The 27,177-nt window shown below is 57.5% G+C and overlaps 1 protein-coding gene across 2 annotated transcripts; it reads left to right on the top strand.

Moving 5' to 3' along the window:
• The first annotated feature begins 52 nt into the window (after positions 1 to 52).
• Limk1 (LIM domain kinase 1) lies at positions 53 to 25,368 on the top strand. Of its 2 annotated transcripts, XM_077105955.1 has the most exons (16): positions 53 to 223; positions 1,850 to 1,946; positions 9,978 to 10,116; positions 10,412 to 10,521; positions 11,591 to 11,797; positions 15,618 to 15,723; positions 15,822 to 15,988; positions 16,792 to 16,975; positions 17,560 to 17,646; positions 17,893 to 18,024; positions 20,410 to 20,469; positions 20,645 to 20,710; positions 21,405 to 21,561; positions 23,507 to 23,562; positions 23,803 to 23,960; positions 24,052 to 25,368. In XM_077105955.1, exons 1-16 carry the CDS (start codon positions 169 to 171, stop codon positions 24,212 to 24,214), a joined length of 1,944 nt encoding a protein of 647 aa, XP_076962070.1. In that variant the 5' UTR covers positions 53 to 168; the 3' UTR covers positions 24,215 to 25,368. The 2 variants fall into 2 exon arrangements, with proteins under 2 accessions (XP_076962070.1, XP_076962071.1); XM_077105956.1 differs by lacking the exons at positions 53 to 223; positions 1,850 to 1,946 and adding an exon at positions 6,511 to 7,320.
• The last annotated feature ends 1,809 nt before the right edge of the window (positions 25,369 to 27,177 follow it).

The following is a 27,177-nucleotide window of genomic DNA, read 5'->3' as shown; positions in this document are numbered from 1 at the left end:
TGGAGCCGGTGCTCCAGCCGGTGTCCGAGAGGCGGCGGCGGCGCCGCGAGCACCGAGCTCCAGGCCCGGCCCGCGCTCCCCGCCTCCGCCTCCCCGGGCCGGCGGCGGGCGAGCTCGCGGGCCCGGCCGCCCCGTCCCGGCCCGCCGGCCCCGCCCCCCGCCGAGTGCATGAGGTTGACGCTACTTTGTTGCACCTGGAGGGAAGAACGTATGGGAGAGGAAGGTGCGCGGGGCGCGGGCGCGGGCGGGCGCGGGCCTGGCCGCCGGCGGAGCCGCGGGCGCGGGAGGGGGCGGCCGGGCCGCCGCGGGGGCCGGGTCTGCGGCGAGGCCGCGCCCCTGCCTCCCGGGGATGAGCTCGCCCTTACCCAGCCCGCAGGCCCCTCCCTGCCGCCTCCCACCCGCTTCCCCGCTCGCCCGGGTGGGCTGCCCTCTCGCCGGCGCCGGCGGAGCGCCCCTCCTCCCTTTCATCCCGGCGGTGCCCCTACCCGGCGGCCCGCCATCCTGGCACTGCCCACCCGGTGCCGGCCTCCGTCCGCGTGCTCCGTTCACCCTGAGCCACCGCTTATCCGGAGTCGAACCCGGCCTAGGGAATAAAGAGCGGCTGGAGGAGCCGCAGCCCCGGGTCCCAGAGGCCACCCCGCGCGGCCGGGTTACGTGACCTTGAGCCAGGCGCCAATACCCTGGGCCTCAGTTTCCCAGTGTGTCCAGTTGGGGACCAGGCGGTCAGTCCCCGGTACTTGTGATTGGGAGCTGGACGGGCAGAGAGGGAATTTGCTTCATGAGAACCGGTGGCTGTATACTGCCACTGCGGGACCCCTCCCCCTCCCCCTGCAGCAAACCAGGTGCCTACCATTATCTTGGCTGGGGAAGTGACTGCCTTCTAGCTTCTCTTTAGCCCTTTCCCCTTTGCTGAACCCAAGGGTTAGGGCTGCACAAAAATTAGGGTTCAAAGACCCCCAAGAATCCCAGTCCCACGGAGTCGGGGGTCTCCTCTGGGTTTCCTTTGCTGACTCCTCACATAGACCCATGGGTTCCAAGCTGGGCCCTAATGGGCCAGCTCCATTCTCCCCTGGGGTTTTCACCAGTCTTTATCCAGGCCAGTGAGCACCTACCTGCCTGGAGCACAGGGACACCTCACCATTGCCCCTTCCTTAGGTCCCTGGGTACTCAGAAGGAGTAGGTCATTGCTTTGGAGCCTGATTGTAAGATAGGGCAAGCCTTGCCCTCTCCAGAGCTCAGTCTCCCCATCTGTACAATGGGGAGAGGCAAACCTGGGTGTCTTATAGGGTCTGCTAGCTCCAGGGCCCTGGGATGACTAAGCATACCAAGTGGCTGGCTCTGCAGCCCCAGCCCCTTGTCAAGACAGGGGCATGGCTAAGCTTCAGTTAGAGCCAGCACCTCTGGGCTTCCTGCTTGTCCCCTTCCAGCGTAGGATGTGCCAATCCAGTCCTGTCCAGTTGCTGCCCTTTGAAGGGCCTCTAAGCAATTTTTCCTGGGCTGTCAAGGGAGGAAAGGGACAAGATTGTCACCCTCCACCTTATTTCCAAACCCCACTGCTTTCTCCTGGTTTACCTTGCCAGAACCTGAGTTAAAGAATGTTGTTGCTGGACAGTGGACATCCGATCCTCCTTCTCAATTTACAGATAGGGGTGCTAAGACCAGAGAGGCTTAGTAACTCAGCAAGACTCAGACCACTGTCCTTTCTCTTCTCCCTTGGCACAAGGACTGCTTAGCCTGGGTGCTGTGCCCTGGGATTTGTGCACATTCACATGAGGTCAGCAGGGGAGGCTGGGCCGGTGCCAAGCTGCACCTCTGGAGAATGGTTCCTGACTCCCTTTCCTCCCTGCAGGAAGTGAGTTGCCCGTGTGTGCGAGCTGCGGCCAGAGGATCTATGACGGCCAGTACCTCCAGGCCCTGAACGCTGACTGGCACGCAGACTGCTTCAGGTAGGGTGGGGTTATTGCCCTGGACAAGGCCTACAGACACCTGGTACTCTTCCTGTGCTGTCCCTAGGTGCCACATAGTGAGTCCTTGGCCTCAGTGTCCTTCTTTAAAATGAAGCGTTTTGACTAGAAGATCCTTAAAGAACTTCCTGTTTTGTCACTTCAGATCCCTAAGGAGAGGGTGGGAAGACCTGCCAGTGCAGTTGTGTCCCCCCCCCATCTACAGGGTATAGGTTCCAGGACCCCCACAGATACAAATCCTTTTTATAAAGTGGCAGAGTGTTTGCAGTATAACCTATGCATATGTGTGCATTGGTGTGTGTTGTTGATGGGGTCTTGCTGTGCTGCCCATGCTCGCCTCTAATTCATGGACCTAAATGATCCTCCTACCTCAGCCCCCCAAGTAGCTGGAACTCCAGCCAGGCATGCGCCACCATGCCTGACTTCAACAATATACTTTAAATCATCTTTAAATGACTTCTGATACCTAATAGAGCATAAATGCTATGTAATTATTGTTATACCATGTTGTTTAAGGATTAAAGACAAGAAGGAAATCTCTACATGTGCAATACAGATGCAATTTTTTTTTTCCTGAAGATTTTCAATCCAACACTATTTGAATCCACAGTGTGGAACCCATGGGGTATAGAGGGCTGATCGTATCACCAAGCCTGCTGGTCCCTGGGTGGGGGAGGAGGGGAGGGCAGTGTGTCCTGCCACTGCTTCAGGGGAGGGAGAGGACAGGACAGGCCTTAAGGGGAGCTGAGCCACCGTCACTGTGCCCCAGCTGGTTGTCAAGATGCATAGCCCAGTGAGACCAGCCCTGGCCTCCAGACAGATGGGCGGTGGGGGCAGGGCTGTGTCAGAGGACAAAGCAGCACATGGCAGCCCAAAGGTGCCCTAGTGACCCAGTAGGATCATCCTGAGCAGCCAGGTGCAGAGGACTGCTGAGATTTAGCGATGGAACCACAGCAGAAGTCTCCAAGGATGTGCGAATCCTGGGTGGAAAAGCATCATGCAGAGGGACTCCAGGCGGGGATCTGGCGCCAACTGCAAATCAGAGATCAGGAGAAGCACTGTCAAGAGAGGGAGGTGCAGCCACATCAGAGCATCATGGCCAGGGGCTTATTTTAAGTTTCTTTTAATTTTGAAGAATAGGTCATAGGACATGGTGACGCATACCTGTATGCCTGTAATCCCACTGACTCAGGAGGCTGAGGTAGGAGGATGGAAAGTTAAAGGTCAGACTCAACAACTTAGCAAGGCCCTAAGCAAAAATGGTGATACCTGTCTCAAAATAAAAAGTCAGAAGAGCTGGGGATGTGTTTCAGTAGTTAAATGCCCCTGGGTTCAATTTCTGGTACCCCACCCACCCCAAAAAAAGAATAAACCTAGGCTAGTATAGGCGTAGGTGGCCTTTAATCCCAGCTACTCAGGAGGCTGAGGCAGGAGGATCCCAAGTTCAAGGCCAGCCTGGGCAATTTAGTGAGACCATATCTCAAAATAAAATAAAAAGGGCTGTGGCTGCAGGTCAGTGGTAGAACACTTTCCTAGCACTCATGAAACCCCAGGCTCAATCCCCAGTACCACCAAAAAAAGAAATAGTCATCTTTAAACATTTTCTTGCATTGAGCAAGGACCACGCACTGTTCTTAGTACTACACATTGTTAGCCATTGTGTCGTTTCCATTCCGCCAGAAGAAAATTGGGACACAAAGAAGTTAATTCTCTTGCCTAAAGCCACACAGCCAGTGAAGAGAACATCCAGTGTCCACTCTGGTGGTAAGGCCAAGAGAGAGGCAGGCGGTATCCCTTGGGTTCCCTATCAGGTCTCAGAAGGAGGCCCTACACGGGGAATAGGGCAGTGCCAAGAGCAGGAACAGCCATTTTGGTAGCAACACTCTGAGTCCAGGGATAGCTTGAGGAGACTGAGTTGAGTGATTTGGGAAGGGTACTGAGTACTATGACGAGGACCTTTGAAGGGGACCAGCTGACCACTGGGGAGGGGCATGGGCAGACATGCTGCTGAAGAATGCCGACCCACTGGACAGATGGTGGCAACTTGGCGGGGAAGGAACTGTCATTAAAGTTCAGAGCTCTGTGCTCATACACCTGACCTAGGATAAGGACAGATAATAGAGAAGAGTTCAGATACAATATTTGCAAGTATAGATCGAGTGTCCTTAATCAAAAAAGCTCCAAAATCGGAAATGTGAGCACTAGCATGGTGTGGAAAGTGGAAAGTTCCACCACGGCTGACCTCGCAGGTCAGGTCGGAGTCAGAGCACATGCCCGCTATACGTTGTGCGGTGACCTTCAGGCTCTGCGCGAGGGGATGTGAAACACAAGTGAAGACTGTGTTTAGACTTGGTTCCTATCCCCAAGAGGCCTCATTAGGTATATGCAGGTATTCCAAAATCCAAACAAATTCAAAACCTGAAACAATTCTGGTCCCCCTCATTTCAGATCGGGGAGACTCCACCTGGACTTGTGGTATTAGCCACCCTTTATCAAGCACGCTTTAATTTTCCTCCCTCACTGTTGACCACATGAAGTACCAGATCTGCCCCGTTTGCGTGGAGGGTTAGGGTTAGGGTTAGCGGGAGCTAGCACCTTGCCGCCGTGAGCCGCCAGAGCTGGAGCGCACCTGTGCCGGCTCCCTCAGCGTCCCTAGAGCTGGAGCAGGCATGGCCGGTGGGGTGGGGGAGGGCTGATGAGTGGCAGGTCTGTGGTTTTCTAACCTGTGTCCTAGGTGGTCACACCTGGGTGGTCCCGGGATGCTCATGATAGTTCCTGACCGTGCTGAGTTTGAGATAGGAAGGCCAGAAGGAATGGGCCCCTCAGAGCCGCTGCCAAGACATGGATGGCTTTGCAGGGGCTAAGAGGTATCAAGGGAAGACCTTGGGGGCCCCTGAACCTGGGATGGGGAGGGAAGGTGGAGCCCTGGAGATGTGAGGGAGGCCAGGTGCAGCACCAGTGCCGCAGGAGGGAAGCAAAGGGGCGAGGCACATGGTGCCTGGCTTTGGAGCCATCTCCCTGCATCACCAGGAGAGGTATGAGGCCCAGCCAGAGACCATGGGGAGAGGCATATTCAGGTTGTCCCTGATGTGGAAGGACACAGGGTCCCACAGTGGGGGAGGGCCCACAGAAAGAGCCACTGTGTAGAAGCATTCCTGGCCCAGTGGTGGGTTTCTCCCAACTGCCAAAGTGAAGGGGTGAGGCCAAGTGTGTCCTCACCCATGATGGAAAGTAGCTCAGGGGTCACTGCTTGCCCGGGCACATGACTGACAGGCAGCCAGAACAGATCTGAGCAGGATCCCTAAGGCTCTAGACCCTGCTAGGTTTCCCTCTGGAAGTGTCACAGTACTGTGATCCTGTAAGTGATATTGAGACCTTTGTTCCAGGGCCCCTGTCCCCTAAGCTGCTCAGGCAATAAGCTGTGACAGCCCTGCAGCCCCCAGCCAGCTCCTCTGTGACTGTGATTGCCATACCCCACCTTCCAGGACCCCCTGCAGTGCCTTCCAGGTGGTACCCCTGGGTCCAAGCCAGTCACTCACCAATGGTGACAGAGCCCCTGCTCTACACCAGCCCCCCAGCAGCCTGTGAAGCAGATGCTGTCTGTTGAAGCAGCTTGACAGATGAGGAGCAGGCCCGGAGCTCAGCTGTGTACCCAGGGGCTCCCTGGGAGCAGGTCGGAGTCCAGACTCAACCCGGGCGGCCTGGCTGCAGAGCCTGCCCTGTCCCTCCCAGACCACAGGTCCCTGCCTTAGTAGGTGAGCCAGGCCCTAAACAGATGCTATCAGGTGCTGCGGAGACAGCGCTCTGGGTGGTTTAGGTGGAATGTCAAAGGAAGCAAGGGAGCAGCCGTGGGGATCCCGGGACCCACAGAGGACTGCATGCAGAAGTCTGTGGTGGGTGCCGTGTGCTTGGCACATCGGGCATCAGCCGAGATACTGGTGTGCTGGAGTGGAGTCAGCCATGCCCAGGGGATGTTTTGTTTGGGGGAAGCCTGTCAAAGGGGCCATTGGCCCTGCATCTTATTTGAATCCCATGGCCTGTGCCCTTGAGTGCGCTGAAGTCCCAGGTCCCCTCAGGTGGGACAGCAGGGCTACATGAGAAGAGTGTCATACCCTCTGAGCAGTGGGAGGCTTGCTGCAGACCTGGCACTAGGACTGGGCTGTGTGGCACCTGTGCTTGCCCCTTTGTCTCTTCTGATAGGCCCACCCCAGGAGATGTACGGCCAGGCCTAGTAGTCCAGGCTTCCCTTTGGCCCAGCTATTGCCTCTGTGCACAGCCAGCAGCCAGCGGAAGCCTCCAGTGCAGGAGCCCTCGGGCTGCTGTAGCTCAAGATCTCCCTGGAGGCTAGGTTGGCTGGCGAGGAGGGGTGAGTGCATCTGGCCATGGGTTGGCTGGGGTGCAGCCCCTCCTTCAGGGAACCTTCTGTGCAGGGACAAACTGTCCATGGGAAGTTGACTTCTGCTCCCTTGGGGGCAACACCGGAAGAGGCAGCTGCTTTTGAGCTTGTCCCTGTCACCAGAGAGGCGCAAGCCCTCAGTACCTTTGTCTAGGCAGAGGCCAAGGAGGATACAAGCTACCTTTCTCCGATGTGCAGGACTAAGGGCAGAATGGTCAGGTCAGAGCCTAGATCTCTCCCTCTTCACCCACTGCCTAGACCCAGAGCCTAGATCCCTCCCCGTTTTCCCCACTGCCTGGGGTCAGCCTAGATCCCTCCCTCTTCACCCCACTGCCTAGACTCAGAGCCTAGATCCCTCCCTCTTCACCCTACTCTTGGGGTCAGAGCCTAGATCCCTCCCCCTTCACCCCCACTTCCTGGGGTCAGAGCATAGACCCCTCCCTCTTCACCCCACTGCCTAGTCTCAGAGCCTAGATCCCTCCCTCTTTGCCCCACTGCTTGGGGTCAGAGCCTAGATCCCTCCCCCTTCACCCCCACTTCCTGGGGTCAGAGCCTAGATCCCTCCCCCTTCACCCCCATTGCTTGGGGTCAGAGCCTAGATCCCTCCCTCTTCACCCCACTGCCTGGGGTCAGAGCCTAGATCATCCCTCTTCACCCTACTTCCTGGGGTCAGAACCTAGAACCCTCCTTCTTCACCTATACCAAAGCTTAAGCAGAAGGCACTTCAGCTGCTTCCTGTTGCAGTCTCAGACCAAGACCTTCGCACCACACTGTGGTATCCTCCCCATGTGGTGTGGCCTCGCTGGCCCCTCCCTCTGCAGCCTCCAATCCTGAGCCCCTGGAGCAGGATAGGGAAGCTCTAGGCTGGCTGCCCTGCACTCCTGCAGGCCTCCAGAGCCCCTGCCAAAGGATGCTGTTGGCCTCCGTCCTGAGAAGACGCCGCTTCCTCAGAGGGGCTAAGTAAGTGGAAAGACCCTTCCCACCTAGTTCTGTCCCAGGCCCCTGGCAGAGGTAACCGTGGGCAGACCTACCTGGGCCAGCATGGGGCAGAACTGAAACTCCCTGCTCATGGCTGGCCGCCATGTGGGGAACAGGCAGCTCCCAGAGCTTTTGGCCCTTTGGGTACAGTCTCCCCAGGAGGCTGGCCTCCAGCCATCCTTCTGCCCTGGTGTCCGTCCCCTGGAGGGACACCCTCAATACCTGTCCCTGCAGTTTTCTGCTGTCTCCCAGTCCAGCCTCTTCACTGCAGGGCACCTCCCATGTCCCTGCGTCTCCTCTCCTGCCCTAGCCTGGCACTGCCCCCGCTGTCAGGGAAGGGACTCCACAGTGGGGCCAAGGCACAAGTCTCTGCAGGAGTTCTCTCACTGGCCCTGCCCCAGCTCCATAAGCCATCAGTACCTGCCCTGCTCACTTGACACTTGAGGTCTCCTGTGGAGACAGGTAGCCTGTGCCCCCTCCGCCTGCCTTTTCTGGCTCCTGGCTGGATGTGGGCCTGAGGGGCAAGGGGCTGGACAGGGGCTGGGCTCTCCAGTACCTTCCACCCACAAAGGTCTGCGGGTTGCAGAGTGCCGCTGCTGAGCCATCACATGAGCCGTGGTCTGGCCCAGGAAGCGGGCAGAGGGGGCTCTGGATGCTGGGGGTTAGGGACCCCAGAAGGGCTGGTGTCCTCTTGGACAGCTTTGCGGCTGCCCAACCTGGGACCCCAGGGAGCCAGCAGGTGCAGGCGGAGGGGTGGGCCCAAGAGGGCTGCTGGTGCCTGGTGCGGTTACTTGGGGGCCACCCGGGAGGGGAGCCCTGGTGCACTCGCAGAGCCCTTGGGAAGGTGATGAGCGAGCGACCAGCGATCAGCATCAGCGGAGGAGCTTCCAGGCAGGCCTGCGAAGGAGAGCAGCCGCTCTCTGGAGGCGGGCAGCTCAGAGACCCCACCCACGGAGAGGCCCTGCTTCCTACAGCCAGCCCCGGGGAGGGGGGGGGGGGGGCTCCTATGACGGTCCTATGACCAAAGTCTGGAGTGGTCGGTGGAAGGGCAGGAAGCGAGTCACAGATGACCGGCGGGGCTTTCCCTTGGGGACAGGAACTGCCACCCCTGCACAGACCACTGGTTAGGTTGGACCGTGGGAGGCGCGGCTCCGCCCCCATCTCCAGACTCCGCCTGCCCCTGCCTCTGATGCCTTGATTGTGGTCCGGGAGGGCGGGCAGTGGCCTTCGGTCGTGGCTTCTGTCCTGTACCCTTCTGCCGTAGCCCCCAGAGCTAACGCGTCAGGCCCCCCTTCTGGGAGCATCCCCACCTACATGCTTCTGAACCCTGACATTTTGTGCTTTCCCCACCCCTCCCCGCAGACTGCCAGACAGTGGGGAACTAGCTGGGTCCTCTTAAAGGGACAGTGTTTCACTGGCTATCTCAGGGCTCACCTCCTGGGGTCACTGGCCACGTGGGGAAAGGACTGTCCCACCCAGGCCCAGCCCTCCACTCTCCTGGATTATTACCCTGCAGAGCCTGGGTCCTCCTGTCCGTATGTGACCCAGCAGCAGAGCTGGCCAGATCCCCTGGCCTGTTCCCTGTGGGGTGGGCACTCTGGCCACACATACCCATGCACAGCAGGAGTCTGGACGCACTCTCCAGGAGCCAGTGGGACTGTGCTCTGCAGGTCCCTGGGAGAGCTTGCTGCTGGCTCAGCAGGGCTGCTGGTCCCCACCCAACCCGGGTGCTTGGGCAGGAGGAAGCCAAGTGTGAGATCTAGCTCCCGCATGGTGGCCAGCACCCAGAGACAGGAGCACCCCTTCTCTCCATCTACCCCTCACCCACCCACCCTCAGGGTTTCCATGCTGGTGACCAGGCAGGGGACTCTGGCCCTGACCACACAGTGTCCCTGGGCATCCCACTCCAGTGTGACCACTTTTCTGAGGAAAGGCAGGGAGACTGGCGCTGAGGTACTGAGCTGGCCCGAGCACCCTTCTGACCAGCAGCACCTGTGGGGCACTGGGCTCTGGGAAGCCAGGAGATCCTTTGTCTGGAGTGGCAGGTCCCAGTTGGTCTATGTGAGCCAGGTCCCTGCCTGGATCTTGGTGAGATGGGAGCAGATTTGTGGGACTCCAGGCAGTGTGGCCCCCTGCACTCCGCCTCTTCTCTAAGTTGAGGTGACACCCCGCCTCATGGTGCCTGGAAGGGTAAGAGGAGTTGAACCAAAGGACTGAGATGTTAGTTCTCTGCAGGCCTCCGGCTCTGAGGGCCAGGTGGGGCAGGGAGGAGCCCACTGGTCCATCCCCGCATCCTCCACCTGGTTGGCGACCAAGAACAAGTCACCTGCCTTGTGGACCCTCCTCTTTGCATGACAAAGCCCAGATGAGAAGTGTCCCTTACCCCTCCAGCCAGCTGCCAGGCCTGGCCCTGTGTGCAGGACTGCGTGGCTGTGCAGGCTGTGCACTGCGTGAGGTATGGAGGAGGAGCTCAAGGGGGACCAAGTCATGTCTGCCAAGCCCTGTGTCAAGCACAGGCTGCTTCTATCCAGAGGACACATATTTTGCTCTTCTTCCAGAGGCTTCTGCCACTGGCTAGGCCCAGGTGTGTGGGAAGCGGGGCGCGGGCACTGGCGACTCAGCCCACCCTCTCCCGGCAGGTGTTGTGAATGCGGCGCCTCCCTCTCGCACCAGTACTATGAGAAGGATGGGCAGCTCTTCTGCAAGAAGGACTACTGGGCCCGCTACGGCGAGTCCTGCCATGGGTGCTCAGAGCACATCACCAAAGGGCTGGTCATGGTGAGCACCCTGCGCACGCCCCCCACCCTTGTGTGCCACACGCTGCGCCTGGAGCCTTGCTGCTCCAGCTCTCCCATCATCTCCTTTTTTTCCTCTTGCTGCTTCTCTGAGCCCCTCGTGCTTGCTGAGCCTGACTGCCATGTCCCTCAGCCCCTATCTGTGTGGCACACACTGTGCTTGAGTCCCCGCGATGTGCTCAGGGCTGCCCTTCTGAGAAGAGGCCATGTGGAGAGAGTGGAGGGGGCCGGAGGCTGGGTCCAGCGGCTCAGCTGGGTTGTCCCCACCCCTCCGCCAGGTGGCTGGGGAGCTGAAGTACCATCCTGAGTGCTTCATCTGCCTCACGTGTGGGACCTTCATCGGCGATGGGGACACCTACACGTTGGTGGAGCACTCCAAGCTGTACTGGTGAGTGTCCCGGCCCCTCTCTGCACCCAGGGCCCCGCATCACGGGCTGCCAGGATGCTGGCTTTCCACACCTGAGCCTGTCTTTCCATGTGGCTGGATTTGAGGGGGCAAGTCCCCCCAGAAACGCCTGAGACAGCAGCCACAGGAGAGAGGTCCCTCCCTCACGTGGCCTGCAGTCACCAGGAGTGGCCCAGACCTCAAAAGCTAAGGACAGTCCCCAGCGAGACTGCCTTCCCCTCAGGCACTGTCTGCACATCCAGGGGTCCCTGGGCACTTGCACCTCTGTCCATCTGGCTCCAAATGCAGGGCCCCGCAACCCCGTCAAGCTGGATGGTTTGATGAAAGACGTGGCACCCTGGAAGGCGCGAGGCGCAGGGCCCTAGCTTTATCATGAGGGCTGTAACTGGGACCTTAGCACACAAGGCACCTCCCTGAAGCCTGGTGCTCGCTGCCAAGGCTTCACAGGGCATCAGCATCCAGGGGTCTTACTGGGCTTCATTCCTCCCTCGTGATTGGTTGGCCACATGATTAAGCTCAGTCTCTAGTCCCTCCTTGAAAGCAGGCTGGCTGGAAGCCCCAGCCCTTCTGCCCCCCCCCCCCATTGGTAGGTTCTTCCAGTGACCCGCCCCAGCTCTGAGTCTTCTCATTAGCATAAACTCCAGCATAAAGTCTGAGGGGCCATAGATAACAATTCACTCCTGTTCAGGGAGTGAGAGTCTCTCCCAGGAAGCAGGGACAAAGACCAGACAAATTCCTTCTCAGCAACAGTGATAAAGCTGCATTAGAGAACAGCAGGCCTCCCCCCAGACCTCCTGCTGCACAGGATGCACCCCAGCCTTTGTCCTGGACATCTGGCAGCATTGCTGGGACTAGACAGCCCAGATGACTAAGCCGCAGAGAGGGCCAGGGCGCTGGGCATGCTCAGTTCTGGTTCCTGGTCCCACCAGTCAGCTGGAAGGGGAAGAGCACAGAGCCCAGGGCGGGGACCACGGTGGGTGGTGATGCTAATGAGGACATTGACATTCTTTTCTTTCTCCTCTTTGGGTCCCACCGCGGGCATATTTTGCAGTGGGCACTGCTACTACCAGACTGTGGTGACCCCCGTCATCGAGCAGATCCTGCCCGACTCCCCTGGCTCCCACCTGCCCCACACAGTCACCCTGGTGTCCATCCCAGCCTCTGCTCATGGCAAACGTGGTCTCTCCGTCTCCATTGACCCACCCCATGGCCCTCCAGGCTGTGGTGCAGAGCACTCCCACACTGTCCGAGTCCAGGGGTGAGTGGCTAGCTACTCTGGCTGCAGTGGGTACAACTTGGCCATTGATGTGGTGGGTGGCAGACTTTGGACTGGAGATTGCATGAGTGTTGGTGGCTTGGCTCTGACTGCCTGGCACAGTAGGCACCTGGTGTGGTTATGCCTGGAAACCATTGCAGATGGAACATAACAGAAAATATTTTCACCAGGTGTGGTGGCTCATGCCTAGGACCACAGCCTTAGTAAGGCCGTAAGCAACTTAGTGAGACACTGTATCTAAATAAAATATAAAAAGAGCTGGGGATGTGGCTCAGTGGTTAAGCACCCCTGGGTTTAATCCCTGGTACCAAAAAAAAAAAAAAAAATCCTAAATGTAACCGCAGCATCCCTATACTCCCCCAAAAAGGTCAAGGCAAAATTGTAAAAGTTTAGCTTCAAGTGACCCTCATTGGTAGTATACCCAGGAACTGACAATCAGGTTTCCTTCCAGAGGACCCACCTCCAGGCTTCAGTGAAGTCCCCTAGATGGGAAATCTAAGGGCGCCAGGCAGAGCTCAGGAGCAGAGTCCTTGCCTGGCATGCACAGCGGGAAGCCACCAAGCACATGAGGAAGCAAGGCTCCCTGTGCAGAAGGCAGCAGGGACACCAGGAGGCTGGCAGCTAGAGCCCCAGAGCCCCAGGTACTGGGTTAGCAGGGATGGTGCAGAACAAACAGGCTCCATATGGTCTCAGAATCCTGTACGTGGAGCACATATACTTGGAAGAGAACCAAATGGAATCCCTAGAAATGAGATGTGTGATTATCAAATGAAAGTCTCGTGGCCAGCATTTAATAGCACAGTAGGGCTTAGAGTCGCTGAGGAAAGAATAGATAAAACGGTGAGCACCGTGAGAGAGAGGTGCAGATACTCAGGATGGAGTGAGGGCGTCCTGTGACCATCAGCTTGAAGTCCAGAAGGGGTGGAGAGTGGGAGACAGGCAATATTTGAAGATATAGTGGCTAAAAACTTCCCGGAACTGATTAAAAAAGTCAACCCACAGACTTGAGCCAAATAAATCCCAAATAGCAGAAGAAATCAACCCCTGAGCCCCTTGAGTGAAACTGTACTTCAGAGGCAGAAAAAAAGACCTGAGTGGACCCAGAAAGAAGAACAATTACTTTTAAAGAAAAGACAGTGAGATCAACAGCCTATTTCTCAACAGAGACCATGGAAGCCCAAAATCAGTGAAATGATGTGGGTTTTTGTGTGTGTGTGTGCACTAAGCACAAGTAACCATCAACTTAGGGTTTTTCTGTCTACTTTATGAAAGTATTTGGCAAGGGCCGGGTACAGTGGTGCATGCCTATGATCACATCAACTTGGGAGCTGAGACCAGCCTCTGCAGTTTAGCAAGGCCCTAAGCAACTCAGTGAGACCCTGTCTCAAAATAAAAATAAAAAGCTGGAGGTGTGGCCCAGTGGCAAAGCATCCCTGGGTGTTCAGACCCCAGTACCAAAAAAAAAAAAAAAAAACCAGGATAAAATAAAAGGTGTGTGATAGCCAGTTTTCAGTCACTATAATGAAATACTTGAGATGATTATAAAGAGAAAAAGGTTATTTTGGCTCATGTGGTTGGAGGTCTAGATCCAAGATCAGTTGGACACATTGTTTTGGGCCTCTGATGAGCATGCCCCACGGCCGTGGTGGGAACCATGTCACAGAACCACCTGTTCACCTCATGGCTAGGAAGCCAAAGAGGAAGAGCCTGGGTCCCACAGTCCCTTCAAGGGCATACTTCGAGTAGACCCCTGAAGTTTCTACTGTCTCCCAAGAGTATCAAGCTAGGGACCAGGCATTTAACACCAGCCTGTGGGGGACATTCAACATCCAAATTACAACAGCAGTAAAAGCAAACAGCCATGATGGGATATTAGAAATTGTCCCTAAAGAAAATGTAGGAAAGATCTCTGAGATGCAAGAACAGGGTAGAAATCCAGCCCAGGTGCTGATATACCTTGTGACTTTGAGCAGGTGTCACCACCGTCTGGACTTTGGGTTCGGTCTGATTATTTTGTGTAGCTATAACACAATGCGGGAGATAGGATACTTTATAAAGAAAGGGTGTCAGTTAGCTCCCCATTCTGGTGACTAGAAAATCCAAACAGCATGGCACCACCTCTGGTGAGGGCCTCCCTGACCACATTACAACAGCAGAAAGGGAAATGGCCACAGGTAGAAGGGGCCATTGCTCTGCTTTGGCTAGAGCTCACCCCATCCTGGAGACTGCCATCAGCCCCTGCTGAGAATGTCCTGCCAGTGACCAGATTATCTTCCACTAGGCCCCACCCCTTAAAGAACTACCACCTCAGTGCCATCACGTGGGGAACCACGCTTCCAGCACCACATCCAAACTGGGGCAGGGTCCACCTAAATAGTGAGGAAGCTGGACACCGTGGTGCCCTCAGAGCCTTCATTGGCACCTTGAGCAGGATTTTGAACATCCCCACCCCCAGGCATGGGAGCTAAGAGCAGCCTCCACCTGGTTCAGTGCAGGAGTCTCCCGTACTCACCAGGTACCGCAGCTGGGCACAGGGAGCAGCGAGAGAGGTGCCGGGGAAGGTGATCCTGGGCAGGTGGCGTCTCCTCCCTACACCGCTGGCCCAAACCCAGGGCTGCCCTCCCTGCCTGCCCCCTGGGCAGTGAAACCCCAGTTTCCCAGCCTTCTCTGCAGAGAGCTCCCTCCTGAAGCTTTCTGGTTGCCCAAGGGCCAGGCGCTGGCCACACTGTGGGATTTTTGGTTTCCTTTGTTGTTTTGCATTTTACAGTAAGGGGGGTTGAAGTCGGGCGTTGAACTACAATCTCCAGCCCTAAGGAACATTTTTTTTTTAATTTTTTTTAGTTGTAGGTGGATACAATATCTTTATTTTTATTTATTTAGTTTTATGTGGTGCTGAGGATTGAACCCAGGACCTCATGAGTGCAAGGCAAGCACTCTACCACTGAGCTACAATCTCAGCCCTAAGGAACATTTTTTTAAGGAACATTTTTCAGATTACATTCGTTCGAAGCGATGCTGGTTCAGTGGCGTACACCTATAATCCCAGTGACTCTGGAGGCTGAGGCAGGAGGATCACAAGTTCCAGGCCAGCCTTAGCAACTTAGCGAGACCTCACCTCAAAAATAAAAAGGTTTGGAAATGTAGCTCAGTAGTAGGGCACCCCTGGATTCAGTTCCCTGTACCTTACAAACATAAGTACGCATCCATAAAGGGCTAGGAGAGAAACAAAACATTTTTTAAAAACTTATGAGATGAAATGAAAACCAAAACCAGTTAAAACCAGAGTTTAAAAAAAGCGAGAAAATGCCGCAAGTTGGCCGTCCCCTGAGTTAGCCGGTGGTCCTCTGCATGCCTCATGCCCATCACCCTGCACCCGAGGCTCAGGGTGGGCTCTTAGCCCCTCTGCCAATTCAGGAGGAAGGGAGCTTCCTCTTGCTGGACGAGTCCCGGGCTTTCGGTAGGAAGCCAGTGGATCCAGACCCTAGGACCCGGCTCAGGACCCTGGTCAGCCCCAGGCATGCCAGGTATCTGGAGGAGAGCTCTGTCCGAGGTGGAGGAGTCATTCACCTGAAACGGGGGCAGACACCTGCGGTGGGCCACCCTTCCCCACTGCCACACCCATGGCAGACACCCATCATCCATTACGGAACTCATCCCACCCGCCAGTGGCATCCTGGAGAATTGCCGCCTTCCTGTCCACGAGATAGTTGCCCGCAACCTCTGATCTGGTCTCCCTGGCCATGGTTTCCTGCTGGGGTTCCAGGGGCAGGTGGGAACTGATGGGGCCATTGCTGTGCCGCAGAGTGGACTCAGGCTGCATGAGCCCAGATGTAAAGAATTCCATCCACGTGGGAGACAGGATCCTGGAGATCAATGGCACACCCATCCGGAATGTGCCTCTGGACGAGGTAGGTCCTGAGACCAGGGCCGGGTTGGGGCAGAGCCTTGGGCCCGAGCCCCTCCACCGCCACCGCAGCGGCCTCAGCTGTCCACGTCCCCTCCCCAGATCGACCTTCTGATACAGGAAACCAGTCGCCTGCTGCAGCTGACCCTTGAGCACGACCCCCACGACCCGCTAGGCCATGGGCCAGGGCCCGAGCCCAGCCCCCTGGGCTCCCCGATGCACGTGCCCAGCGGAGAGGTGGGCAGCTCTGCCCGGCAGAAACCTGTCCTGTAAGTCAGCCTGGTCGGCTTGGGCGGGTGCTGGCGCTGGCACCAAGCCTTGGGACACTGGGACCTGGTCCCTGCCTCCCCTGGCTCTGTCTGACGGAGGAGTCAGCTCAGCCTGGGGCTGTGGGGACGAGTGGTGTGGGGAGCAGGCACCACTTCCCGTGGGGTGACTGGGTGGTGGGCTCCGGCGGTGTGAGGCGTGGCGGCGTCTTTGGACCTTGTCCCTACGTGGTAGGGCTCCCACTGAAGGATGGGGCAGCAGTGTGATGTGTTTCATGAAGACCACTTTGGCCCACCTCGCGGGAGGGACTCGAGACCAGGGATAGCTGGTGGGCCCTTGAGTGGTCCAGGCAACAGGTGCCAAGGGTCGGTATCTTGACCTGGGCAGGTGGGAGGAGGCAGCCTGCCACCCCCCGCACTGCTCAGGATGCTGACGGAGACCTTCAGGGAGGCCACCTGCGGGCAGCCTTGCCCTACGAGGTCACGCTGCTGAAGGCACACGCTCCCCTGTCACCTGCACCCTCCAGAGCCTGGGCCACCTGTGGGGCTGCTTGTTCCAGGGTCACGGGCACCCTAGACAGGTGTCAAGGCCAAGGATGGACATTCATCTAAGGCACCTGTGAGACAGTGGACCTCAGACAGGAGAGCAGGAGTGGGGGCTGGGTACTACCCTGCGGAGGCCGAGCTGTGCCACCCGCCCGTAGCACAGAGCACCACATGACCCGGCCAGGATGGGGCCTAGCGGGCAGGGGCAGGGCCCCAGCCAGGGCCCTTCCTGTGACACTGGGCACTGTGTGCCTCCACAGGAGAAGCTGCAGCATCGACACGTCCCCAGGTGCCGGCTCGCTGGCCTCGCCGGCCTCCCAGCGCAAGGACCTGGGTCGCTCCGAATCCCTCCGGGTGGTCTGCCGGCCACATCGCATCTTCCGGCCATCAGACCTCATCCATGGGGAGGTGCTGGGCAAGGGCTGCTTTGGCCAGGCCATCAAGGTACAGGGGGAGGGGACAGCCCTCTCGTTTCCCACCAGTGCCTCCAGGAGGCCACCACATCTGGCCTCTGGGCTCTCGGGCCAGGGCTCTCTCCTTGGCCTTGGCCTCGGCCTCTTTGGGCTGGGGAGGGGCAGGGACCTTCTAAGGTAGACCCAGGTGGGGGTAGGAGGGCAGGCCAGCCCAGACTGATCTAAGTCCCCTCCCGAGTCTCCATGCTGAGCTTGGTGCCACCCTATCATGACCTCAGGGACCCTTTTACAGTCTCCCTGAGCAAGGACTGAGCCTGGTTCTGGTGTCACCTGGCTATGACCTGACTGGAAGGATCGGGACTATACAAAAGATGTAGGCTGGGCTTCTCAGGACCTACCCTGTCCCCGTCCCCTGGCCAGGCAGGAGTTCCTGACCAAGCTACCACTGACCTCCTCACCCAGGCTCAGCGCCCTCCTTTCCTGCCAGCCAGGAGCCTTGGGCCCTGCTAGGACACCCTTGGGTGTCTGGGAGCATCCCCTGGGCTGTGCAAAGAAGTGACACCATCTGTGCATCTGCCTGGCACTCCTGGGTGGTCCTGTCTGGTGTCCCCACAGGTGACGCACCGGGAGACGGGTGAGGTGATGGTGATGAAGGAGCTGATTCGGTTCGACGAGGAGACCCAGAGGACGTTTCTCAAGGAGGTCTCTGGGGGGCTGTCACGTGCCTCAGGGCCAGACTTCGGGTCCCCGCCCCTTCACCACCCAGATGGGGCAGCAGAGGGTTCCCTGTGGACAGGGCTCAGTCCACACGTTGAGAAGGGAGACGCGGCCTCCCAGGGCGGGCGGCCTCCTGGGGGAGCAGCCCCAGCGGACAGTGGGCAGCCAGGGCCAGGGCCTCGGGGTGTTGGGGGCAGGAGGGGAGGGCCCAGCCTGTTTGTACCCTGCCAGGTGAAGGTCATGAGATGCCTAGAGCACCCCAACGTGCTCAAGTTCATCGGGGTGCTGTACAAGGACAAGAGGCTGAACTTCATCACTGAGTATATCAAGGGTGGCACCCTGCGGGGCATCATCAAGAGCATGGTGAGTAGTGGTGTGGTGGCCTGGAACCGCCACAGCTCTGGAGGCGGAGGCAGGAGGATCTTGAGTTCAAGGCCAGCCTCAGCAACTTAGCAAGGCCCTGTCTCAAAGTCAGAATGGGATAGGGATGTAGCCCAGTGGTGAGGCTCCCCTGGGTTTGGTTCAGTCTTCAGTACCGAAAAAAAAAGTGTGTGTGTGTGTGTGTGTGTGTGTGTGTGTACACGGTGCCGGGCAGAGTGTGTGTGTGTGTGTGTGTGTGTGTGTGTGTGTGTGTGTGTACGGTGCCGGGCAGAGTGTGTGTGTGTGTGTGTGTGTGTACACGGTGCCGGGCAGAGTGTGTGTGTGTGTGTGTGTGTGTGTGTGTGTGTACGGTGCCGGGCAGAGTGTGTGTGTGTGTGTGTGTGTGTGTGTACACGGTGCCGGGCAGAGTGTGTGTGTGTGTGTGTGTGTGTGTGTACACGGTGCCGGGCAGAGTGTGTGTGTGTGTGTGTGTACACGGTGCCGGGCAGAATGTGTGTGTGTGTGTGTGTACGGTACCGGGCAGAGTGTGTGTGTGTGTGTACACGGTGCCGGGCAGAGCCCCACCTGCCACCTTCCTGTGGCCAAGGCAGCTCCCTCTGGGCCTCCGCCTCATCTGTTCAGGGGGTGATGGCTGTGGGGCCTCAAGACCCTTTAAGCCCTGATTCCAAACCAAGCAAGGGATCAACCAGTTCCAACTAAAGCTGGAGCCCCAGGAGAGTGGCACCTTCCCCAGGGGTCACCCAGCTGTCCTGGAACAGCTGGCCGCAGGCCTCAGGCAGCCACCCGGGGAGCGGCAGCCTCCATTACCAGTCCTGGGGCCTTTGCTCTGCTTCTCATCACTTAACCATTTCGCACAATTCAGAACTTTCTTTATGGATTCGCACAAAGTTTCCAATTCATCTTCAGAAACGAGGTGTTGGGCCGGGTGCAGTGGCAAAGCCTGTGATCCCTGCAACTTGGGAGGCCAAGGAGGAGGATGAAGGGTTCAGAGCCAGCCTCAGCAACCTAGAGAGGCCCTAAGCAACTCCGTGAGACCCTGTCTCTAAATAAAATATAAAGAGGGCCAGGAGGTGGCTCAGTGGTTAAGTGCCTCTGGGTTCCATCCCTGGGACCAAAAAATGAAATGAAGCGCTGGAGGGAAGCCATCTGGCACTCTTGGTTTCTTGTTGGCTGGCACCCTGGTGATCCATCCTGCCTTCTGGGCCCTTTCAGCAGTACCCGAGACCACGAGATCTTGTCCCTTCTCCAGCTTCTGCCGTCTCATTACCTCAGTTTACCTGGTGTTTTCCAAAGTGTGGCCCCAGGAGCCTGCTATGTGGGAGCCCCCCGGGATGTTCTGTAGTCAGGTGGGCTTTAGAGATACCAGGGAGACTTCCCAGTCTCACTGCTCAGCTGACGCACCCAGGTACTCCAACACTTCCTCTGGAGCCCTCCTAGGGGATGGCCGGGGGTGAGTGGTCTGTGTGTGTGATCCAAGACCTGGATTAGCCATCTTTCCATGACCGTAACAAAGTCCCTGAGATCATTTATAAAGGAGAAAAGGGGTATCTGGGCTTTGCAGATTTGGAGCTACCACTTCATGACTGGCTGTCCCCACTGCTTTGGGTGGTGGCAAGATGGCACATCTTGGTGGGAGCTCTTGGTAGAGCAAAGCTACTTGCCTCGTGGACAGAAATCAAAAGAGAAAGAGGCCGAGGGCCCACAGACCCCCGCAAGGGCATGGCTCAGTGACCTAAGGACCTGTCACGAGGCCCAGCCTCTCTGAAGTTCCACCACCGCCCAGTGCCAGGCCTTTCACCTGTGGGCCTACGGGGGACAGTCCAGATCTGGGCCCTGCCCACAGCAGGGCCAAGCCCTGGTCTCCCAGAGTGGCTCGGTGCTGATGGAGGGTGACCATCACAGGCCCTTCTAGCTCCATCTGCGAAACAGGTTCAAATTCTTTAAAACTTGGAAGGATTCGGTTTACTGTGTAGAACAATTCCTCGTGTGGCATTTAGGGGTGATCAGTGTTAGGAGTCATCTAGGATGGTGGGACCTGGGGGGTCATCTAGGATGGTGGGACCTGGTGGGGACCCATGCGGCTTCTGCGCAGCCACCGTGCCATCTTAAGGACTTGCCAGAACCAGCAGCCAGGGGCCGAGGTCAGCCCACTGCTGATGCTGGGGGGGGCGGGGGCTCGAGGTCTTCCTCCTCAGAGGAGCAGCCCCCCGAGGGTTTGAAGTCACTTCTGTAAAGGAAATGTCCCCTTTCAAAGGAGACAGTTGTGGGTGCAGGAGAGATAGGGCCGTCTGTCCCCAGGACACTGGCCCCCGTGACTCTCACATGGGGTCCTATGGCCACATCCCAGCTGCTCTCCCCGACCCCCAGGACAGCCAGTACCCATGGACTCAGAGAGTGAGCTTTGCCAAGGACATCGCATCAGGCATGGTAAGTGGCTGGTGACCTCCATGCTGGAAACTGACCCTGAGGAATCTGGAAGGGGGCAAAGCAGACCAAACAGAGTGGGAAGACCCCTGGATGGCCCGATTGGGGTGGGGTGGGGTGGGAGCCCGGGGTGGGGGCCGGGTCCCTGCACGCCCCTCCTGACACCTGTGTCCCCCAGGCCTACCTCCACTCCATGAACATCATCCACCGAGACCTCAACTCTCACAACTGCCTGGTCCGTGAGGTGAGCAGCTGCCGCCTGTGGCTGGGTTTGTAGGGACACACCCTGCGCTCCAGCCTCAGGGCTTTCCCTCAGCAGAGGTCCTTGGGTCACCTGTGCTACCCTTTGAAGTGGGAGGTGGGGAAGCAGCCCAAGGGCAGGAGGCGGGCAGCCTGGCTCAGTAGTCAGCATGATGGCTTCTTGGGAGAGTCTAGTAACAAAGGAGGAGATCTTGGCCTCCTGAGCTGTTAGTGACCAGGACAGGTGATCACCAAGTGCAGCCCACGGCAGGGTGGCCACAGGCTGCAGCAGGCCGCATGTGTGGGGGCTGGGAGGTCAGCAGGGTGGCCACAGGCTGCAGCAGGCCACATGTGTGGGGGCTGGGAGGTCAGCAGCTTCCCTGAGGAGGAGGCTGGGGGTGCTTGTAAGTGGGGGTAGAGGCAGGGTGCCCAGGGTCCACAGGCTGGTGGTCAGGGGACCCAGGCTCTCCGCAGAAGGCAGAGGGAGTGAGGGCGTCCAGGAGGAGGCATATTCGCTTCCCAGGCTGACCCACAGGGCCCCAGAGGCTGACACACAGGGCTTAAGGCAGCAGACTCTCACTCAGAGTTCAGGAAGCCTCACCCAAACCCAGGTTCCCTCTGCAGGCTTCAGAGAGGCACAGGCTGGGCCAGCAGGGCCAGAAGGTGTCCAGCACTGGTGACTCTGCTTGTCTCCCCAGAACAACAATGTGGTGGTGGCCGACTTCGGGCTGGCGCGGCTCATGGTGGATGAGAAGACCCAGCCTGAGGACCTGCGGAGCCTCAAGAAGCCCGACCGCAAGAAGCGCTACACCGTGGTGGGCAACCCCTACTGGATGGCGCCCGAGATGATCAACGGTGAGTGGCCTGCCCATCATGCCACCTCCTGGGTCCTGGGTGCGTTTCCTGTTACTGCCACTCTTGGTAGCTCAGGTAACACGTCACCCAGCAGTCCACAGGTCAGAAGTCCAGCCAGGGCCTCTCTGGACCAGCAGGCCAGTCCTCCTGTGGGCTCTGCCGGAGGCCCTGTTGCCTACCATTTCTGTCCTCAGCTCAGGGCCCTGCCTCCACCTCGGGCCAGCAGCCTCTCATGTTCACCTCCCTGTCCCTGACTCCAACCCTCCCCCTCCCTCTGACCCTGGTGACTACTCTGAGCCACCTGCTAATCCAGGATCATCACTCCATCTCGACCCTAATCCTGGGGCTGGGGACAGTCTCAGTGGTAGAGCGCTTGCCTAGTTCGCACAGGCCCTGCTCCATCCCTGGCACTGCAAAAAAAAAAAAAAACAGGGGGGACCCTGATACCACCCGCAGAGCCCCAGGGTTTGAGACGGGGCCATCTTCTGCAGCTGTGCGTTAGCCCAGGGTGCTGGCCCCCTCACTCCCCAGCTCTGCTGTTCCTGCCGCGTGGTCCTGTGTATGCCCAGACGACAAGGTCCCTCCTGGGTATGTCCAGGTCATAAGGCCCCTCCCCAAACAGGTGACACACAGATTCAGGACAGGCAGACCCGGGGTCAGCCAGCGCCAGCACTGACCAAATAGATGCAATTAGTGTCGCCCCCAGGTGACAGCTAGTCTAAACAGCCCTTGTCTTCAGGGGCAGAGTGAGGATTCGATGGGGTTTGTAAACCACTGCCAACTGGTTGGCATTCACTGAGCAGCCGCCCTGAAGGTTTTGACAAGTGGCCGATGATATTCCCATTTGACAAACAAGGAAACTGAGGCTCAGCAAGGCTGTGTCCATTTCACGAGGTCACCATAATAAAAATATTACAGACTTGGTGACTTAACACAGTTGGTCAGGCATGGTGGCGCCCACTTGTGGTCCCAGCAAGTCAAGGGGCAGAGACAGGAGGGTTTCACACTTGAGGCCAGTCTGTGTGATTTAATGAGACCCTGTTTCAGAACTGAATAAAAAGGGCTTGGGGGGTGGTCAGTGGTTTCCACGGTACCAGGGAAAATCTGACCACACAGTGGAGGCGAGCCCCAGACCTGGCACCACAGGCCCCGCTAGCGGGCATCCTGGCCTCACCTCCTCCCCCGCTGTCCTGCTTCCGATGGTCACCACCTCCTCTGCGAGTGTTCTGTGTCCTGTCTCTCTTAAAGGCACTTGTGATGACACTTAGGACCCCATAGATGATCCAGGCTTACCTGCCCTTCCCCCCCCACTGACTTTCACCACGTCCGCAGAGGAGAACGCAGGGCCTCGTGTGCTGACCACATGGCCCATTAGGTTGGGCGGTGGCTCAGAGGTAGAGTGCTTGCTTGGCATATGTGAGGTCCTGGGTTCGAGCCTCAGCACTGCATATAAAAAATAATCCATTGACAACTAAAAAAAATATTTTTTAAAATATTCATTTTTTAGTTTTAGGTGGACACGATATCTTTATTTTATTTTTATGGGTGCTGAGGATCAAACCGGGTGCCTCACGCATGCCAAACGAGCATGCTACCTCTGAGCCACATTCCCAGCCCTAAAAAAAAATGTATAAAAAAAAAAAAAAACACTTTGTTCACCACTGAGTGACAGCCCAGCCCAAGACCCTTTTCCCAACAAAGTAGCCTCTGGGGCCTCAGGAGTCTGCTTTGCCCAGAGTCCTGCATCAGGTCAGGTGACCCAGCAGAGCCCGGAACGTGGTGTCCCAGGCCCTCATCCTCACCTCTTGATGTTCAGGAGGGTCACTCGGACGTGGGGGGCTGGAACATAGGATCTAAGCTCCGTGCCACGCAGGCTGTCAGCATTGGCCTGTGGCCCACGTGGCTGCTGCTCCCGGCCCTGCTCACACTCAGTGTCTCTGTTCAGGCCGCAGCTATGATGAGAAGGTGGATGTATTTTCCTTCGGAATCGTCCTGTGTGAGGTAGGTCCAGCAGCGGGCAGTGGTGGCACTGAGACCCAGTGGCTCCTCCCCATCCCACCCTCCTGGGCTGCAGGCTGGCAGCCTCCTGAGCACAGGGCTGCCCAGAGCAGGGGGACGGCCTGACTCGTGGGCTCAGTATTCAGTCCAGGCCTTGGCCTAAGTGACCTGCCTGCAGACTCCTGGACGACATCCATCCAGGCTAAGGGCCCCAGATTAACTGAGGGGCCTTGTGCTGGACAGATCATCGGGCGAGTGAACGCAGACCCTGACTACCTGCCCCGCACTATGGACTTTGGCCTCAACGTGCGTGGCTTCCTGGACCGCTACTGCCCCCCAAACTGCCCCCCAAGCTTCTTCCCTATTACTGTGCGCTGCTGCGATTTGGACCCTGAGAAGAGGTGAGTTGGGGGCCTTGGCCTGGGGCATCCTTGCAGGTGAGGCTGATCCCCAGGAGAGCCAGACCCGCCACCCACCCACCTGTCACCCCAGGCCCTGCTTCGTAAAGCTGGAACATTGGCTGGAGACCCTCCGCATGCACCTGGCCGGCCACCTGCCCTTGGGCCCACAGCTGGAACAGCTGGACAGGGGCTTCTGGGAGACCTACCGGCGCAGTGAGAGCGGACTGCCCGCCCACCCTGAGGTCCCCGACTGAGCCTGGCCCCCAGCTGCCCCGCCCCACCTCCAGAGAATCCGCCCTCACCAGGTTCCTCTGCAGGAGGTAGCCAAGGCATGGAGCCCTCCGCCAGGGCTGCGGGTGCCCAGATCCCTCCCCAGAGCCAGGCCCCAACTTGCCTTCTCCCCCGCGGACTGTGTCCTTGCCTCCGCCTCCAGCCCCAGTGCTGCCCAGCTGCCCACACGCGGTCACACCACCCTGCCTTACCTCTTGTCTTGGTGGGGCCGCCCCCACACACTCCTGCATGAGCTGGGGGGCCCAAGAGGGCTGTGCCCACCCCACGCACCGCCCAAGACGTCCACACCCTGCATCTGCGCGCAGCTCCTGAGCCAGGCTGGGCTGGGGGCAGCTTCTGAAGATGCCCCGTAATGGTCAGGCAAGGAGGAGGGAATGGGTCAAGGGGGAGACCACATTCCCAGGAGCCAGACGGGAGTCTGGGGCCCGTTATCCCCCAGGAGTGTCTAGGTAGCGGCAGGCATTGATAATTATCCAGACCCCCCAAACAGAGCAAGGCCTGACCCAGGGCCTGCCCATGGCCAGGCAGCAGCAGGCCTTGCTCTTGGTTTGGGTCTCTTTCCTTTCTTTATCGAAGCCACTTTAGTGAGAAGCAGGTACCAGGCCTCAGGGTGAAGAGGGGTCCCTTGAGGGAGAGGGCGCATGGTGCCTGGGTCAGGGCTGATGGTGGGGAGCTGGCCCCCAGCAGGAATGGCAAGAGGCAGGTGTCCACCAGCAGCCCCGCCCCCAGGATCATCTCAGCACCCCCTGCCTCGCTCCCTGCCAGTAGCTGGAGGAGTCCCTGCCCCTCCTCGTGCCCCTCTGTCCTCTGGGTTCTTTCTGTGTAATCTATTTTTTAAGAAGAGTTTGTATTATTTTTTCATACGGCTGCAGCAGCAGCTGCCGGGGGCTTGGGGTTTATTTTTTTGGCGGGCGGGGTGGGAGGGCCATTTTGTCACTTTGCCTCAGTTGAGCATCTAGGAAGTGTTAAAACTGTGAAGCGCTCTCAGTGCACTTTGAACCTGGAAAATGGTCGCTCGACCCATGGGTGACTGAGGGAGGCAGATGTTCACCTCCCTGGGAACCAGGACGTGGAAGCAACGAAACCCAGACTCGAACAATAAAATCTGTGCTCCTCACCGGGGCCTCCTTGCCGTGTGCTGGGGCCAGGGGCAGAGCCGCTCTGAGAGGAGTGAGGGGGTCCCTGGGAGAGGAAGGCTGGGGGGGGCGGGCAGGGCGGAGGTGCCCCCCCCCCCAGCAGAGGCAGTGGCCCAGCCAGGGTGGGAGGACTGCAGGGTGGGGGTGGGGATGGGGGTGGGTTCAGGAATCTCTAGAGGACTATCTGCAGGGGTCAAAGACAGGGAGGCAAAACAGGGGCCCGGGGTCAGGGTACAGCCCCGTACCATGAGTGAGGCCCTCCCTGGTCCATCCCCAGCCTGTAAAAAAAAAAGGATCAAGGGAAGACGCGGGTGCTAGGTAAGCCCAGATGATGCCCTGCCCTGCTGGAAGTGGCTACCTGCGTGGGTCAGGGGGTTAGGGAAAGACTGGTCTCTTGAGAGACCTTGTGTGGCATAACCCATGGCCCCTGGTCTTGGTGGATTAAGATAACAGTGACCACTGTGCTCACGGTGTATGTCTGTCCAGAACTTAGGAGTGTGGCTCCTGGTAGAGCCCGTATCTGGCCCAGGTGAGGCCCTGGGTTCCATCCCCAGCATCATTCACTCTCACACACACACACTTCACCTGTTTTTTTTAATTGGTTTGTTTTTAACTTTCAGTTGGGAGAGTTCTTGATTCTAGATACAGTCTGTCATCAAATAGATGATTTACAAATATGTAAATACGTTCTTGCACTCTGTGGGCTGTCCAAACATCTTTTTCCCCCCTTTGGTACCAGGGAGTGAACCTAGGGGTGCTTTACCAATGAGCCACATCCCTGGCCCTTTTTATTTTCGAGATGGGCTCTTGCTGTGTTGCTTAGGACTTCACTAAATTGCCCAAACTGGTCTCAAACTTGCGATCCTCCCGCCTCTGCCTCCCAAGCAGCTGGGATCACAGGTGTGCGTGTGCGCTCTTCACTTCTGATGGTGTATTGGGATGCCCAGTGATTTTTAGTTTTAAGGTTTCTTTCTGCTCGGGCCTTTCACGTTCTAAGTTTCTGGAAGTGGGAAGCAAATTTCTGCAAGTGGGTTATTAGGTGCCGTGCAGGCCCCACTCCCAGCTCTGCCTCTCAGTCCCCAGCCCCGTGGAGTGTGGCTGGGAGAGAGAAGGCGACGACTTTTGGCCAGACCCCAGCCTGCAGGACACTCGACCTTTCACTACTGTCTATTTCGTGGAAGGTCCTACCTCAAGAAAAGTAGCTGTAATTGGAGTCACTACCTAATCAAGGTCACGATCCTGTCTTCTCCAAGAGGCATGACCTTGCCAAACAGCAGCTAAATGCAGAAAGGACAAGACACTTGCCACTCCTGCATGTTTCAAATCTCTATTGGCCCTTGTCTCTCACCCTCTCCCAAAGATAAGAACTGCTTTTTTTTATTTTTTTTATTTAATAGTCCTGGGGATTGAAGTAGGATGCTTAACCAACCCATTATTATTATTTATTTATTATATTATTTATTATATATTATATATTATATTATTTATTATATTATTATTATGAGACTGGCCTTGAATTTAGAGTCCTTCCAAATTGCTGGGATTATAGGTTTGCACCACCGAACCAAGCAGAATTGCTTTTTATTTGCCATCCTGAGAAGAAACTCAAAGGCCTTACACTTGGTCCTTCCTACCCCATGGGTCAGGAACACCAGTAGCTCAAGAGAACTATTCCAGCCTTACATGAAGAGCTGGAAAATTGCAGGGTGTGATGGCACATGCCTGTAATCTCAGCAATTTGGAAGGCTAAGGCAGGAGGATCACAAATTAGAGGCCAGCCTCAGCAAATT

Source organism: Callospermophilus lateralis, chromosome 19 (genome assembly GCF_048772815.1).
Source record: "Callospermophilus lateralis isolate mCalLat2 chromosome 19, mCalLat2.hap1, whole genome shotgun sequence".
In the NCBI taxonomy this organism is placed as follows: domain Eukaryota; kingdom Metazoa; phylum Chordata; class Mammalia; order Rodentia; family Sciuridae; genus Callospermophilus; species Callospermophilus lateralis.
Note: the sequence above shows the minus strand (reverse complement) of the source record. Positions and strands in the feature narration are given on the sequence as shown.

What these genes read in the sequence shown, in the direction of transcription:
- Limk1 (XM_077105955.1), top strand. Translation starts at nt 169, where the DNA reads ATGAGGTTGACGCTACTTTGTTGCACCTGGAGGGAAGAACGTATGGGA. An exon ending in AGAGGACGTTTCTCAAGGAG is followed by an intron (nt 17,647 to 17,892) that starts GTCTCTGGGGGG and finishes GTACCCTGCCAG; the next exon opens with GTGAAGGTCATGAGATGCCT. An exon ending in AGGACATCGCATCAGGCATG is followed by an intron (nt 20,470 to 20,644) that starts GTAAGTGGCTGG and finishes TGTGTCCCCCAG; the next exon opens with GCCTACCTCCACTCCATGAA.